Source organism: Euprymna scolopes, chromosome 18 (genome assembly GCF_053919585.1).
Source record: "Euprymna scolopes isolate OS-2025 chromosome 18, ASM5391958v1, whole genome shotgun sequence".
In the NCBI taxonomy this organism is placed as follows: domain Eukaryota; kingdom Metazoa; phylum Mollusca; class Cephalopoda; order Sepiida; family Sepiolidae; genus Euprymna; species Euprymna scolopes.
The window spans coordinates 85,331,705-85,345,960 of NC_136499.1; the positions used below are offsets into that span (position 1 = coordinate 85,331,705).

A 14,256-nucleotide genomic window follows, 5' to 3' on the forward strand; every position below is an offset into this window, starting at 1 on the left:
GTCTATGTATGGTCATGTATTCCTCTTTTTTCTTTTTGATATCCTTTGTTTCTCTGGGAGTAGTCCACGGTTATGAAGGGAATTATAGATCTGTTCTCTCAGTTGTGCAGTTAGGATTTTCCACATTTTAGGTAAACAGGTTATAGGTCTGTAGTTGCTGGGATGGTTCTTTTTCTGCATCTTTTTGTATCAGGGTGGTTCTACCTTTAGTCATCCATTCTGGTACATGTGCTTCGTGGATGCATCTTTTCAGTTACTGAGCTAGCCTTTCATGTAGTGTTGTAAATTCTTTAAACCAAGAAGCATGTATTCCGTCAGGATATGGTGCTCTCCAGTTGACCATTTTTCATAGCGTTGTCTTAAGGGCTTCCTTGCTGATTTCATTCTCTGTTCCTTCTTCGATTTGCTATGATTCTTCTTTCTGCTTTTCTATTATGATCCTTTTGTTCTTCCCATATCTTGTTCCATTAGCGTTTTGTTTCCATCAGGTTGTACTGTTTTTGCTTTTCTTCTTTGGTAGAATTGTCTTTCGTTCTTTTCAAAAGTTGTGTTTTGCTTTCACTGTTCAGATTTGTATCAGTATTGTCTTAATTTCGCTTCTTTTCCTGTTATTTTTTCCTTCACTTCTTCCTGTTTCTTGTTGAGCCTCTCCTCGCTGGTCGCATTTGTACTTTTCCATCCTCTTCACGTTGTTTGCTTCTTGTTTATCGATTTAGCTTCTTTCTTTAGTTTGTTGATCTCGGTTTCCAGCCTTAATTCCAATCCAGGTTTTGTTGGTCCTTTTTCCTTCTCAGTCTCTTTCTTTTCCCTTTAAACTTCATACTTACTGTCTTGGCACCTGCATAGATTAAATTGTTTAAGTCTGTAATGGTCTCTCTTGGGGAAGAGTTTGTTCACCTTATCTGTTTCAGTTTTTAGTTTTTTCTACTCTTTGTTTTTTAAGGATGGAAGCTTTGTTTTTTCCTCGTTTCCTGATGTTTTCTACTTCAGCTAATTCTTATTGCTTTATAGGTTCCGGTCTCCATGTTTCTTGTACCCAAGATTTGCAGTTCTTCTGTCTCTGTAGTTCTTATGTTTGGAGCTTCCTTGAAGGGCGTTTCTTCGCCTGTTCCATCATTAGTCTTTTGTTGTATTTCATTCAGTTTTAATTTTGAAGGTCAGCCTCTTATTATCATTATTATTATTATTATTATTATTATTATTATTATTATTGGCTCACAAGGAGCCTTCACAGAAATCTTCAGAGATCTTTACCTGAAAACAGCCTGTAGTGTTCACTGGAAGCTGAGTGACAACAAGTCTCCCCAGGTTTCCAGTACTCTCCTCCTCTTTCAATGCCATTTGCAAATAAATTTGAATCATTTCAACAGCTGCCTGCCATTTTTGGCAGCAGCTATTGGTCTTTGCTGGGATTTGAGTGGCACTAAGCCTCCCCCAGGTCCCAGTTTGTTGTTGTTGTTAGTGGTGGAGGTGGTGGTGGTATTGTCTTTCTCTGGAATTTGTATAACCACAAACTTCTTCATAATTCCAGTGCTGTTCACAATCCTTCGGAGGAAATCTCGATGGCAGTCTCTCTATTGTTTTTAACGGTTCATGACCATTTTATTTGAGATTGGGAGACACATCAGATTATGAGATTTTTCTTTGTTTCAGTCCATTTGGATTAGTATAATGTTCCTTCTATATATATTTATTTTGTTTGCTTTCTATTTCAATCTACCTGTGGTTGGTCAATGTTTAATAGTTATGTAGCTTAGTTTCCGCACTCGAAGATTTTCCTTATTATTATTAATTTTAATTGAATACTTAATTATCTCATAATTATTGAATCTATTATAAAATTATCTTTTATATATATATATATATATATATATATATATATATATATATATATATATTATATATCTATTATATCTTTTATAAAGTTTATTCCATGTTTTATGCTGAATAGAAGAGGCCCTAACTGTTGAATAATAAAACAACATTTTTTATCAGTTTCACACATACACACATTCACACGTACACACATACACACATTCACACATACACACATTCACACATACACACATTCACACATTCACACATACACACATTCACACATATACACACATACACACATTCACACATACACATATTCACACATACACACATACACACATACACACATACACACATTCACACAACTCATCCTTTGATTACATAATAAATAAATAAATAAACTTTTGAACAAGAAAGGTGAACAGTATTGAAATCCAGCATAAAAATAAGTCCAGTGTTTAAAAATTCTAGAGATTAGTTGTCTTCAACCACAGAAGAGACTGATTAGTCTACCGTGTGTCCTAAGTTGTTTGAAACTGCGATAAGGTAATAAATTGTTAAATCACCTCAGCAAAAAACATCTACTGAGTGACAAGCAATATGGATTGCATCCTGTTATATCAACAACTGACATAATTAACACAGGATAAGTCAATGCATCGATAGGTTTTTCAGAGTGATAGTACTTAACATATTAAACGCATTTTATTAGATTTTATATGAAGGTTTGCTTCACAAGCTTGCATGCTATGCAATATTGTTGTTGCAATAATAAAATCCTCTTTGTCTAATAGATCTGCATAATAACTGTTGATGAGCAAATGTCTAAATCATATGGAATAAATGCTGGCATGCATCATGAAACTATTCTGGACCAAACTCTTTTCTTTTTGTTCATCAATTATCTTTCAAATCATATTCTGAAATCAATTAGTGGCAAATGACCTATGGCATCTCTTTGAGCAGCACTCATTATCCAAGATCACGATGATTACACCTAATTCTTACTTAGAACGCATTCTCCAATGAGGAAAAAAAGCTTATTTCTTTATAAAAATTATGTTTTTTTTATATAAAATATATAATTATATAATTTATAAAGATGTTAAAATACCCAATTCTGTCTAAAACACATCTATGTCACAATGTAACATCTTGGATAAAAATGTATCTGATAATAGTGCAGAAATAATCACATCTCCCTTGGTGTCCAAATTAATTAACCTCGTGATCAGCAAGCAGAAAAAATCAAGGTTTTGATTCAAAATATTCTACTTAGAAGCTGAGCTTAAAACACCAGTAAAAATGTTATTCGATATCTAGAAAAATATGGAACACGAAATGATTAAATCAAATTGACCGTCTCAATTGTTGTTCAGAGTGATTTTAAATATGGATATGGTAGGCATTGTCACAAAATGAAGCGGATTAAATAAACTATTCAGACTGAAGCTTACGAATTTAAACAACAAGCAGATGAGAGAGTAGAAATGTTATGAGACACTAAGTACTGTGGGTGAGGATAGCATGTGAAGATTCCACTTAAAACTTGTGAATAGTTGCTTCAAGTAAAAAAACAGTTGGTAAATATAGCGATACGCTACAACAGAACACCGGCCACTCTAATTTGGTTTTATGGAAGTAATCGAGGTCGCTGATAACGAATCTGATAATCAAACCCGTCACAACTTTACCGTTTGCATGGTATTAGCCCCTGAATCCAGGGACTATTTTCTGTTATTTTACAGCTTCCGTTTACGCTGTTAGATGTGCCTTCACATAGCAAACTGCCTTCTCACATGGCGTACGAATCTTTCGCGGAACATTTAAAATATGAAAAAGAAGAAAAGAACTCCAAGTGGGGGGGGGAGGTAATGTTGGAAAGACATTCTTTTTTTTTTCAGAACGTAGAATTTTCAAATTTGTTTTTTTCGTTGGCGGACAATTCAAAATTAGAAAAAAAAGTTGTCTAAAAGAAAATTTAAAAAAATACATTATAGTACTTTTTTGGGGGGAATTCTTTGTGTGTCTTACGTAGTTTTTAATGCATTTTAAACAACGTTTTCACAAGTGGTTTATAAAAACATAAGCACCAGTTTTTATGCTATGCGCGCGCCCCTACACCACCCCCACCGCTTCCTCCCCAATGTAAACAGAAAACAGTAAAATCTCCTAAAAATGTTAAATGGTATTCTAATCGGTCAATGTCGGCGCATTACTTACATAAAAACGGTTAATTAAAATGCGAAAGCAAACTTATAAACCGCAAATAAAAACTTTGTTTTAGATCAATTAAAATGCATTAAAAGCTATGTAAGGCAAAAAAAAAAAAAAAAAATCCTTCCCCCAAAAGTGCTATAATGTATATTTTTTTTTAAATTTTGTTTTAGACAACTTTTTCTTTTAATTTAAAATTGTCCGCCAATAAAAAAAAAAAAAACTTTAAAAATTTCATCTTCTGGGAAAAAAAAGTCTTTTTCTTTTCTTCTTGTTTTATTTCTATGTCATGTGAGAAGGCAGTTTGCTACGCAGAGGTACATTTAACAACCGCCGTCTATGCTACTGTGTGCACGCACGTAGCGTAAACGGAAGCTGTAAAATGGCAGAAAATAGTCCCTGAGTTCAGGGGTTAATACCATGCAAGCGGTAAATTTGCGACGGGTTTGCTTATCAGATTCGTTGTCAGCGACCTTGGTTACCTCTAAAAAAAAAAAACAAATTAGAGTGATTAGTGTTCTGTTGTAGCGTATCGCTATATTTACCAAAAAGTTAAAGTTTACTTACTTGATAAAATATGGTTTATCATTTTTGTCAAGAGCTTCTTCCCATCCATACGGGAGGCCATTTTGTGGGTACCAGTTCTCACGTGGAGGAATCCAAGATGTAACCTGATTGAGGTGACTGAAAACAAAAACAAAAAACGTTTATTGCATAAAATCATGTACGATTAATTGTATTCTTTCATGAAACACATGTAATAAATTTCATGCTACATTAGAGATCAATTTAGATTATTTTATTTTAATTTACTCAAAGATAATGTAATAGGAAAATCAGATAGCCAGTGTTTATTCTATGAAAAGAAAATGAGAAAATCAAATTAATTTTGTTAATTTTTATTTATTATTTATATATTTCTCTTATTGTCTATAACATCTTTAAAAAAAATTAGTTTTTTAATATCAAATTTTTTAATTTGTGATTATTTTAACATTCTTATTGAGATTTTTCTGTAGGAATTGAACCTTTAGAAATAAAAAAGATTCATGAAATTAGTATGAATTTTTAGAGTAATTATTTAAATGGAGGATTATAAATATAGCTAGAGAATGTTTTTATATGGAAGACTTGGAGCTTGTTCTTATGAAAATTGAACATCGATTTTTCGGCAAAATTCATAGTAATATTTGTTTTTAAAAATTACTAGACATTGTATAGTCAATTTTTCAATTAAAATGATGATTACACTTAAAACGATGTACAATTAAAACGATGTACGATTACAACGATGTACAATTACAATGGTGTACAATTAAAACGATGTACAATTAAAATGATGTACAATTAAAACGATGTACAATAAAAATCATGTACAATAAAAATGATGTACAATACTAACGATGTACAATTAAAACGATGTACAATTAAAATGGTTACAATTAAGACGATGTACAATTAAAACGATGTACAATAAAAACGATGTACAATTAAAACGATGTACAATTAAAACGATGTACAATTAAAACGATGTACAATAAAAATTATGTACAATTAAAATTATGTACAATTAAAACGATGTACAATTAAAACGATGTACAATTAAAATGAAGTACAATTAAAACGATGTACAATTAAAATGATGTACAATTAAAATGATGTACGATTAAAACGATGTACAATTAAAACGATGTACAATTAAAATGATGTACAATTAAAATGATGTACAATTAAAACGATGTACAATTAAAATGATGTACAATTAAAATGATTACATGCAAAATGATTACAATTAAAATGATTACAATTAAAATGTTTACAATTAAAATGATGTATAATTAAAATGATTACAATTAAAATGATTACAATTAAAATGATTACAATTAAAATGATTACAAGTAAAATGATTACAATTAAAATGATATAAAATTAAAATGATATACAATTAAAATGGTGTACAATTAAAATGATATACAAGTAAAATGATTACAATTAAAATGGTGTACAATTAAAATGATATACAATTAAAATGATTACAAGTAAAATGATTACAATTAAAATGGTGTACAATTAAAATGGTGTACAATTAAAATGATATACAATTAAAATGATTACAAGTAAAATGATTACAATTAAAACGGTGTACAATTAAAATGATTACAATTAAAATGATATACAATTAAAATGATTACAATAAAATGATTACAATAAAATGATTACAATTAAAACGGTGTACAATTAAAATGATATAGAATTAAAATTATATACAATTAAAATGATTACAATTGCATGTACAAGTAAATGAAGGTGTACATACATTTTTAAAAATTTATTGTTTTTAAATTTATAATTATTATGAGTTTATGTTTTGAAAACAGTTTATTGGTAAGTTTTTCTCAGGTTATTTTCAATTTTCCTTTTTATAATTTTTTTCAATGTATTTTTATACATATATATATATGTATACATTTTTCTTATTGTCACAAACAAAATGAATTTTAATATTTACAAAATTAGAAAAATGGACAAAAAATGTTGACAATCAAAACTGAAAAGTACATTTAATAATTTCAGTTTGAATTTTATTAGTTAAAATGGATAATTTTCCGAGTGACTGATGTAATTGTAGACATGGAATTATTAAATTTCATGCACACAATTACATCAGTTACTCGGAAAATTAGTGAAAAGACAAGATCTCAAGGAAAACGGTTGCAGGATTGCATTTCTATATTCTAGTTTCTAAGCTTCTCCTTTCAAATAAAAACAAAAAGGTACGCCTGAAGTGTGCAAGAAAGCATATTGTTTGGACTGATGCACAATGGAATACAATTCATTTCAGTGACAATTCCAAGTTTGATATATTTGGTTCTGACGGCTAAACTTCCGTAAGCAGTAGAACAGATGAGAGACTGTCCTCTGAATGTATCAAGAAAACCATTAAGTTTGGTGGCGGCAGTTTGCTGGTATGCGGAACGATTTCATCTGCAGGAGTTGACTCTATTATCTGCATACATGGCAATATCAATGATAAGATTTACAAAAGTTTTTTTCAGCATCATGAGGTACCAAGATTACACCATGATTTTTATGAATCTATTTTCATGCAGGACAATGTACCTTGCCAAAAGGTTCAGAAGGTTATGTGAAGAAAGAATGTACCTAATGTAATAGCCGAAAGCCCCGACCTGAATCCAATAGAAAATATTCAGAAGATAATTAAAGAAAGTGCTTAGAGAATGAACCTGCAAAAGCAGGATCACCTATGTGAGTTATTGAAAGGCAAATGTGAAGGAATTATTGCTGATTTTTCCAATCAATTAATTAGATCATGTGGTCGACGGTGCAGAGAATTTATTGAAAATAAGAAAATGTTTGGCAAATATAAAATTTTATTGATACTTTGTTCACAACCAAGTATTGGTAAGATCGTTCCTTAACTTACTAAAGAAAAAAATATATTTGAAAAACTTTATCTAATGTCGTTATTGTGTGTAACGCAAAACACCCTGTTGGAATTCGGATATCTGTATATCTATAGTTATATCTATAGTTATATCTGTTCTGCCTAAAGATAGAACACTATTTTGAAGTCTGCATTTACACTGTAATCCATATAATAAAACTATATCCCAAACTCCTAAAAGATGTATTCCGGAACTAGGTTAATCAGAGTACGTAGAGAAATATGTTTCAGTTTAAACAATGGTGATAAAATAATAGCATGAAGTCTGCACGTTCATAGAACAGGATCATATTTTAACACAACTGGTCACACTAATTATTAAATTGGCAAATAATTACAAAGTATAACAGATCTAGAAGTGTAAGTCATGTTTAGTTTCAGAACAGTTTCCGATGGTTCATCGTTCTAAACAAGTCTTACACTTCTAGAGGTTATGCGCCCAGCGTGCGTCTTCATTTCGATGGATCCGAATCAAAATTCAAATTGTGCAAAGTTAAATTTCTAGGATATCTACGAATCCAAAAGCTACACAAAGTACTTCAAACACAACCTGAAAACAGAAACGACCCCGACTTCATTGAAAAGAACGCAACTGTCTTTGCGGAATTAATACAGTGTTTAGATGACCGAAGTCTATCACTGGTAATGAGAGAAGCCCTGGACGATTGCTGCAAAGCATTAAACATATTGAGAGAGCATTATTTATCGAAAGGAAAACCCAAAATTATTTCTTTATACACTGAACTGACCTCTCTAAAGCGAATGGAAGCCGAAACTATTACTGATTATATTATAAGAGCCGAAACGACTGCAAATTCTTTAAAAATGTCTGGTGAAGTTATAAGTGACAGTCTGTTAATTTCCATGGTCCTTAAGGGATTACCGAGTAATTTCAAGCCATTTACCACCGTGATAACCCAGAAAGAAAAACCCATAACTTTTAGCCAATTCAAGGTAGCACTCAGAAGTTACGAAGAGACTGAAAAAAAAACTAATCCACAAATATCATGAAATTTAAAAATACACACATAAAAGCACCAAAATTAAATTATACCCATGCCAGGAATAAAAACCGCAACTTTGCCAAAAAGGTTTTCTCCTAAGTACAAAAATTATTTGCTATAATTGTGGACGACCTAATCACAAGAGTTTCCAATGTAGATACAGGACTCAAAATGGCGACTCCATGAAAAATGTGGAGAGTTCTGTTAGCGAACATACATTTTTATTTTTGTGTACGTTTAATGCTTCAACAAACAATAATAATTTTCTTGTCGATTGTGGGGCCACGGCACATGTGATTACAAAGGAATCTGATTTTATCAATTTGGATTCCAACTTTAAGCCACAAAATCATTTTGTAGAACTAGCTGACGGGAGTCGAGTAAATGATATCGTTTTGAAAAGAGGCGATGCTAAAATCTCGCTAAAGAACAATAAAGGTGAACTGTGTTTCTGTATTCTAGAAAACGCTCTTCTAATCCCAAAATTTAAACAAAATATATTTTCTGTACAAGCTGCCACAAAACAAGGTGCAAATTTTAACTTTAGCCTCAATAAATCAAAACTGGTATACCCAAATGGAACTGTATTCGACATTAAAGAAAATGGAAGACTATATTTTTTAAATAGCGTAGTCCCATCGAAAACTGCCTGCCATGATCTACAGACATGGCATAAAATTCTTGGACACTGCAATATTCCTGATATCAAAAAGTTGCCGACTGTAGTTGATGGAATGAAAATACAAACATCAACAAACTTCAACTGCGACGTCTGTACGCAAGGGAAAATGACAAACTATCAAAACAAGATACCAGACAAAAAGGCCAAAAAATTCTATCAATGGTGCATTGTGACTTGAACGGTCCCGTGGAATCGATGGCCAGAGAACATTATAGATATGTGTTGAATTTCGTAGATGACCATTCAGGTTTAATAATGGTTTACTTTTTAAAGAACAAATCTGATACCCTGCTAGCAACTAAACAATATCTAGCCGACATGGCTCCCTACGGTAAAGTCAAGTGTATTCGCTCTGACAACGGTACGGAATTCACCAATAAAGACTTTGAACTTTTACTAATTAACCATCATATCAGGCATGAAACATCAGGTCCTAGATCGCCACACCAAAACGAGACTGCTGAACGTGCGTGGCGGACACTTTTTGAAATGGCAAGATGCCTACTCATTGAATCAAAACTCCCTAAAAACCTCTGGACGTACGCACTTATGGCGGCAGCAAGTGCTTTAACAAAACACTATCTAAAACTCCATATGACTCTTTCTGTGGTAAAAAAACAAATTTAAGCAGAATGCATATATTTGGTTCAACTTGCTTCGCATATGTAAGGCCGACAGAGGTATATTTCTTGGATACGATAAAAACAGTCCAGTCAATTTAGTATTTTTTCCAGAAAAAAATAAAATAAAAAGAATCCGATGTGTAAAATTCACAGACACGTTTAATTTTAAAGACGAAAACCCGTCATATGAAGAGGATGAAATTATATTTACTCAAATAATTAAAACAAACGAAGACAATAAAAATGACGGAGACAAGAGTGTCCATGATGATGATGATAAAGTCGAAAGATATCCCAAAAGAAATAGAAGGCGACCCGATTTTTTTGTGGTCGACAATATAAAAGATTATCAAATCGACTATTGCTATTCCATGGAAAATGCTCCAAAAAGCTTTAACGAAGCAATTAATTCAGAACATTGTGATGAATGGAAAATTGCCATGAAAAAAGAAATAGATGCCTTAACCGAAAATGATACCTATACGGTAGTGCCTCTCCCAAAAGATAAACATGTTATTTCTACAAGATGGGTCTTTACAAAAAAGACTAGAGCATCAGGCGTAGATCAGTACAAAGCTAGATTTGTTACTAAAGGGTACTCTCAGATTTACGGTATAGAATATTTTTCTACGTTTTCACCGACCACAAACCTAACGACAATCAGGATTTTACTGCAAATCGCATCACAATATGGCCTAAACATCCATCAAATGGACGTAAAAAAATGCTTATTTGAATGTGAAATTTATATTACCCCTCCAGAGGGATTTATAATGAAAAATAAAAATAGTGTGTGGCGACTTAACAAGTCATTATATGGTCTAAAGCAAAGTGTTCAGTGTTGGAATATAGTATTTCATGATTATATTATTAAACAACAATTTAGAACAACGAACCATCGGAAACTGTTCTGTCTACTGCAAACCAGTCACCTCTCAAAATTTGTTTGCAGTAGACAATTCCACAGAGCAAAACATTCTTACCGTGTCGAGACGGAAAAAACATGTGAAATTGCTACAGAAAAGGTTTAATATTTATGGAGCAATTCTGGTTTCTGATTGGTTGGTAGCAGAACGTGGATTCGTCAGTTCCTAGCAGCATCGTTTATAAACAGAATCGTCCGACTGTGTGGGATCATGCCCTATTATACGTCCAAAATATTGCAACAACAGAGTTTTTATAAACGGCAACAAAAACGTCAAAACCTTACAATTTCTTAACATATTTTAACAAATGTCTTGAAAGATGGAACATGTTTTCTCAAAATATTTCGAAGATGATTAGTACATGTTAATAAAGTCGACTTCTGGAAAAATATGATTTATTTTGAACTTTATACTAAGACAAATCTTAAACAACTGCTGAAAACAGATCTAGTCGTTTTGTATTATCTAAACGGAGATCTACCCAATTGCGATAAATATATTTTCATAACTTACTACCTAGCTCTACTCACGTATTGAAGTAGATACTGAAAATTTATACATAAAATATTATATCTCTTTATAGCATTTTTATGTTGATGAAATAATATATGTAATAAGATTAGAAATAAATGAAATCATAGGACAGCATCATTTTAGTATTTCAGAATTTATGATAGACTTAATTCTATTGCTGATACTAATTTTAATACAATGCATGTTTAATATATTTATTCCATAATAAATAGTAAAGAAAGTAAACTATATGGAATTTATCCTAAATCATCCATTATTCTGCTAAACTTCTAAAAAAACAATTAGATGATATAAATTAGATGATTTTGTATGTATCGATTCTATTATGCTTTATATACAGGCAGTGCTGAGTATCCCTTCCCGTAGACAGAAATTAAACTTTCATAGATACAAACGATAGATATCTATAAGCATAAAGAACATATTGATTTACTATCTATTTTAAGTGAGCGAATTGTGTAATGGATACTGATTTTGACTATGGAATTGTTTTTTTTAAATTCTGTAATGCTATTGGATTCAATTTCATTTAATTACTAATAGTTGTGGGAATACCTATGAACCCAACACTCTTTCCAGCTACGAGTAAAATAAATGTGATTCAATAAAATAGGCATGTTACATGGGCTTTTTTCTCTCTCTTTCTCTGGAACCTAACGATAATATATGTTTAGCGACCTTTGACATAAAGTTGTTGGATGTGCCACAATACAAACTGAATTTGTAGTCCTGTGAGATGAGGCTGTGTCTCTCTACAGAACACCAAAAGCAACTTATCATCAGAAAGCTCAGTTACTAAAGTTTGTTTTAAAACAACTGATCGTCATCTCGTAAAAGCAGAAAGTTCGATGGCTGGCTGCTCAAAAGTCATTATTTGAAAAAAATATTATATAAAACGCAATTATTAGAGATTCAAAGAATAGAAAAAAAAGTTTTCTTTTTTATTAAAATTACAACAAAAATACAAATCGTAGAATGTTTAATAAAACGAATTATATAATTTAGGACATGAGATGTTCTAATGTTTTTGTACAGATAAAAACAAAGTTTTCATGGGATTATTATTGTGGTTTGCACAATCTTTGAAGATTTTTTTATTTGCTTTCTTCTTAGAATGTTCAAGCATTTTTCTTTCTTCTGGCTTTCTGCCTACACATACACATACTGCCTACACATACACATACTGCCTACACATACACATGCTGCCTACACACATATACACACTCCACCAAAAAATTCCAGTCGATTAATCATTATTTGAACGTTGTTTTATTTTCTTTCTTTGATCATGCTTTTATAGTTTTTGTTCGACCATACCATAATTGATATTACTCTGACTGAAAAACGATAACCAACTAAAAAATTTTGATTTTCTTATCGTCAGCACAGAATGAATTAAAAAAGATGTGGTTCCATGTCTGTGAATATGAATGGATATTAATAACAAAATATAGTTTTCATTGCAATTCTTCGTGCTTTTGATTTTTATGACCCTTAGCATGCTAACATTTATATACAAAGAAAAACGCAATACAGCCAAATATATATATATGTGTGTGTATATATATATATATGTGTGTATATATATATATATATATATATATATATATATATATATATATATATACACATATATATATAAATATATATGCAGAAATATATTTTCTTATATCAATCCTTATTCAAAAAGCTCCATGTAATTACAGAGCAATACAGAGAATAAGTGACAAAAAGTTATATTCCAAAATTCATGATGTTGACCATCTTATAATTTATTTCTTTAATTCAGTTGACTTATACAATTCTTGACAGTATCTGTTTTGTAGCGCCAAAGCAATCACTTAATATTTATATCAATCAGTGAATCTATTATGTCCTTAACTCATTAGAAGAAATAGCATCAGTCAATCCGACAAAAGGAATTGAAGTGTGATTTGTGTGATTTTAAAATCCGAAAATTGGAAGGGAAGCTGCAAATATCTTTATATTTTCCATTACGCCATATTGAATTTTCAAATGTGGAGTCACAAATTCCTTTTGATAGACGCGCCATGTCTATGGAATCTATGGACTCAGATAAAATAATTCTATTAGAAAATTGTATTAACGTTTATAAAATATGTTAGATTTTTATTACGTGATTAAGACAAAACTCAAGTTTGAAAAAACATATTAAAAAAAAACAAGTTTGAAAATACATGTTTGAAACATGTGACGCTTCTTACACTTGTCCATCTTCCGCGATAAAATGTCTTTTGAAAGGATATCTACATGATAGTAAAGCAAGAAAGGCGATGCCAACAAAACATACAACTCTTGACTTGGTATTATTTATGTCTCGTGATTGAGAAAAATTCAAGTTGACTGATAATAATGTCAGGGTAATCTTTTGCTGTAAAGTTAGTTCCCTACGACTGAGCTATTAATATTTCCCAATACAAGATATCAAGAAGAAACATAGTTTTCTTTGACACAATTTTATTTCTTATTTCATTTGCATGCACATTTAACATAGATTTGAATTAAATAATGTAAAAAAAAAAAAAAAGACTATCATTCTGCAAACATTTATGCACATATTTTATTCCATTTCATGATTTTTCGTTCTGTCTTTGATTTCTTTGTTGTTATTAAAACAGTGACGTCAATGTCTGCATGTAAAATACACGCAGTTCATATATAATAGTTTATTTTATGTGTTTTGCTATATACCAGTTATATTCAACACAAGCATGTTAAAAGGAGTTAATACAAATTCAAATAAAAGTCAATGCTAAGTTAATTATATAAGGCAAGGTCTCAGTTTGGATTACAAAATTTTAACTCCATTTTTCTGCTTACTTGATTGGTTGATTTATATATTAAGTCGATTTGTGAATAAACTTAGCTAGATGATAAATTGCATTCAATGTAAATAGGTTTTTCTTTGACCAGTTATATACATTTTTTTTTTTTTTACATGGAGGACACCACTTATCAAGGCTCG

The 14,256-nt window shown here is 31.0% G+C and overlaps 1 protein-coding gene across 4 annotated transcripts in view; it reads right to left on the reverse strand.

The window, feature by feature from the left end:
- Window positions 1–14,256, reverse strand: part of LOC145297675 (uncharacterized) — a 1,369,001-nt gene that overhangs the window by 845,395 nt on the left and 509,350 nt on the right. For all 4 annotated transcript variants that reach the window (XM_080143861.1, XM_080143862.1, XM_080143860.1 and 1 more), the window contains exon 2: window positions 4,603–4,719. In XM_080143861.1, the coding sequence (XP_079999987.1) occupies window positions 4,603–4,719 (117 nt within the window). The remainder of the gene's footprint in view (window positions 1–4,602; window positions 4,720–14,256) is intronic.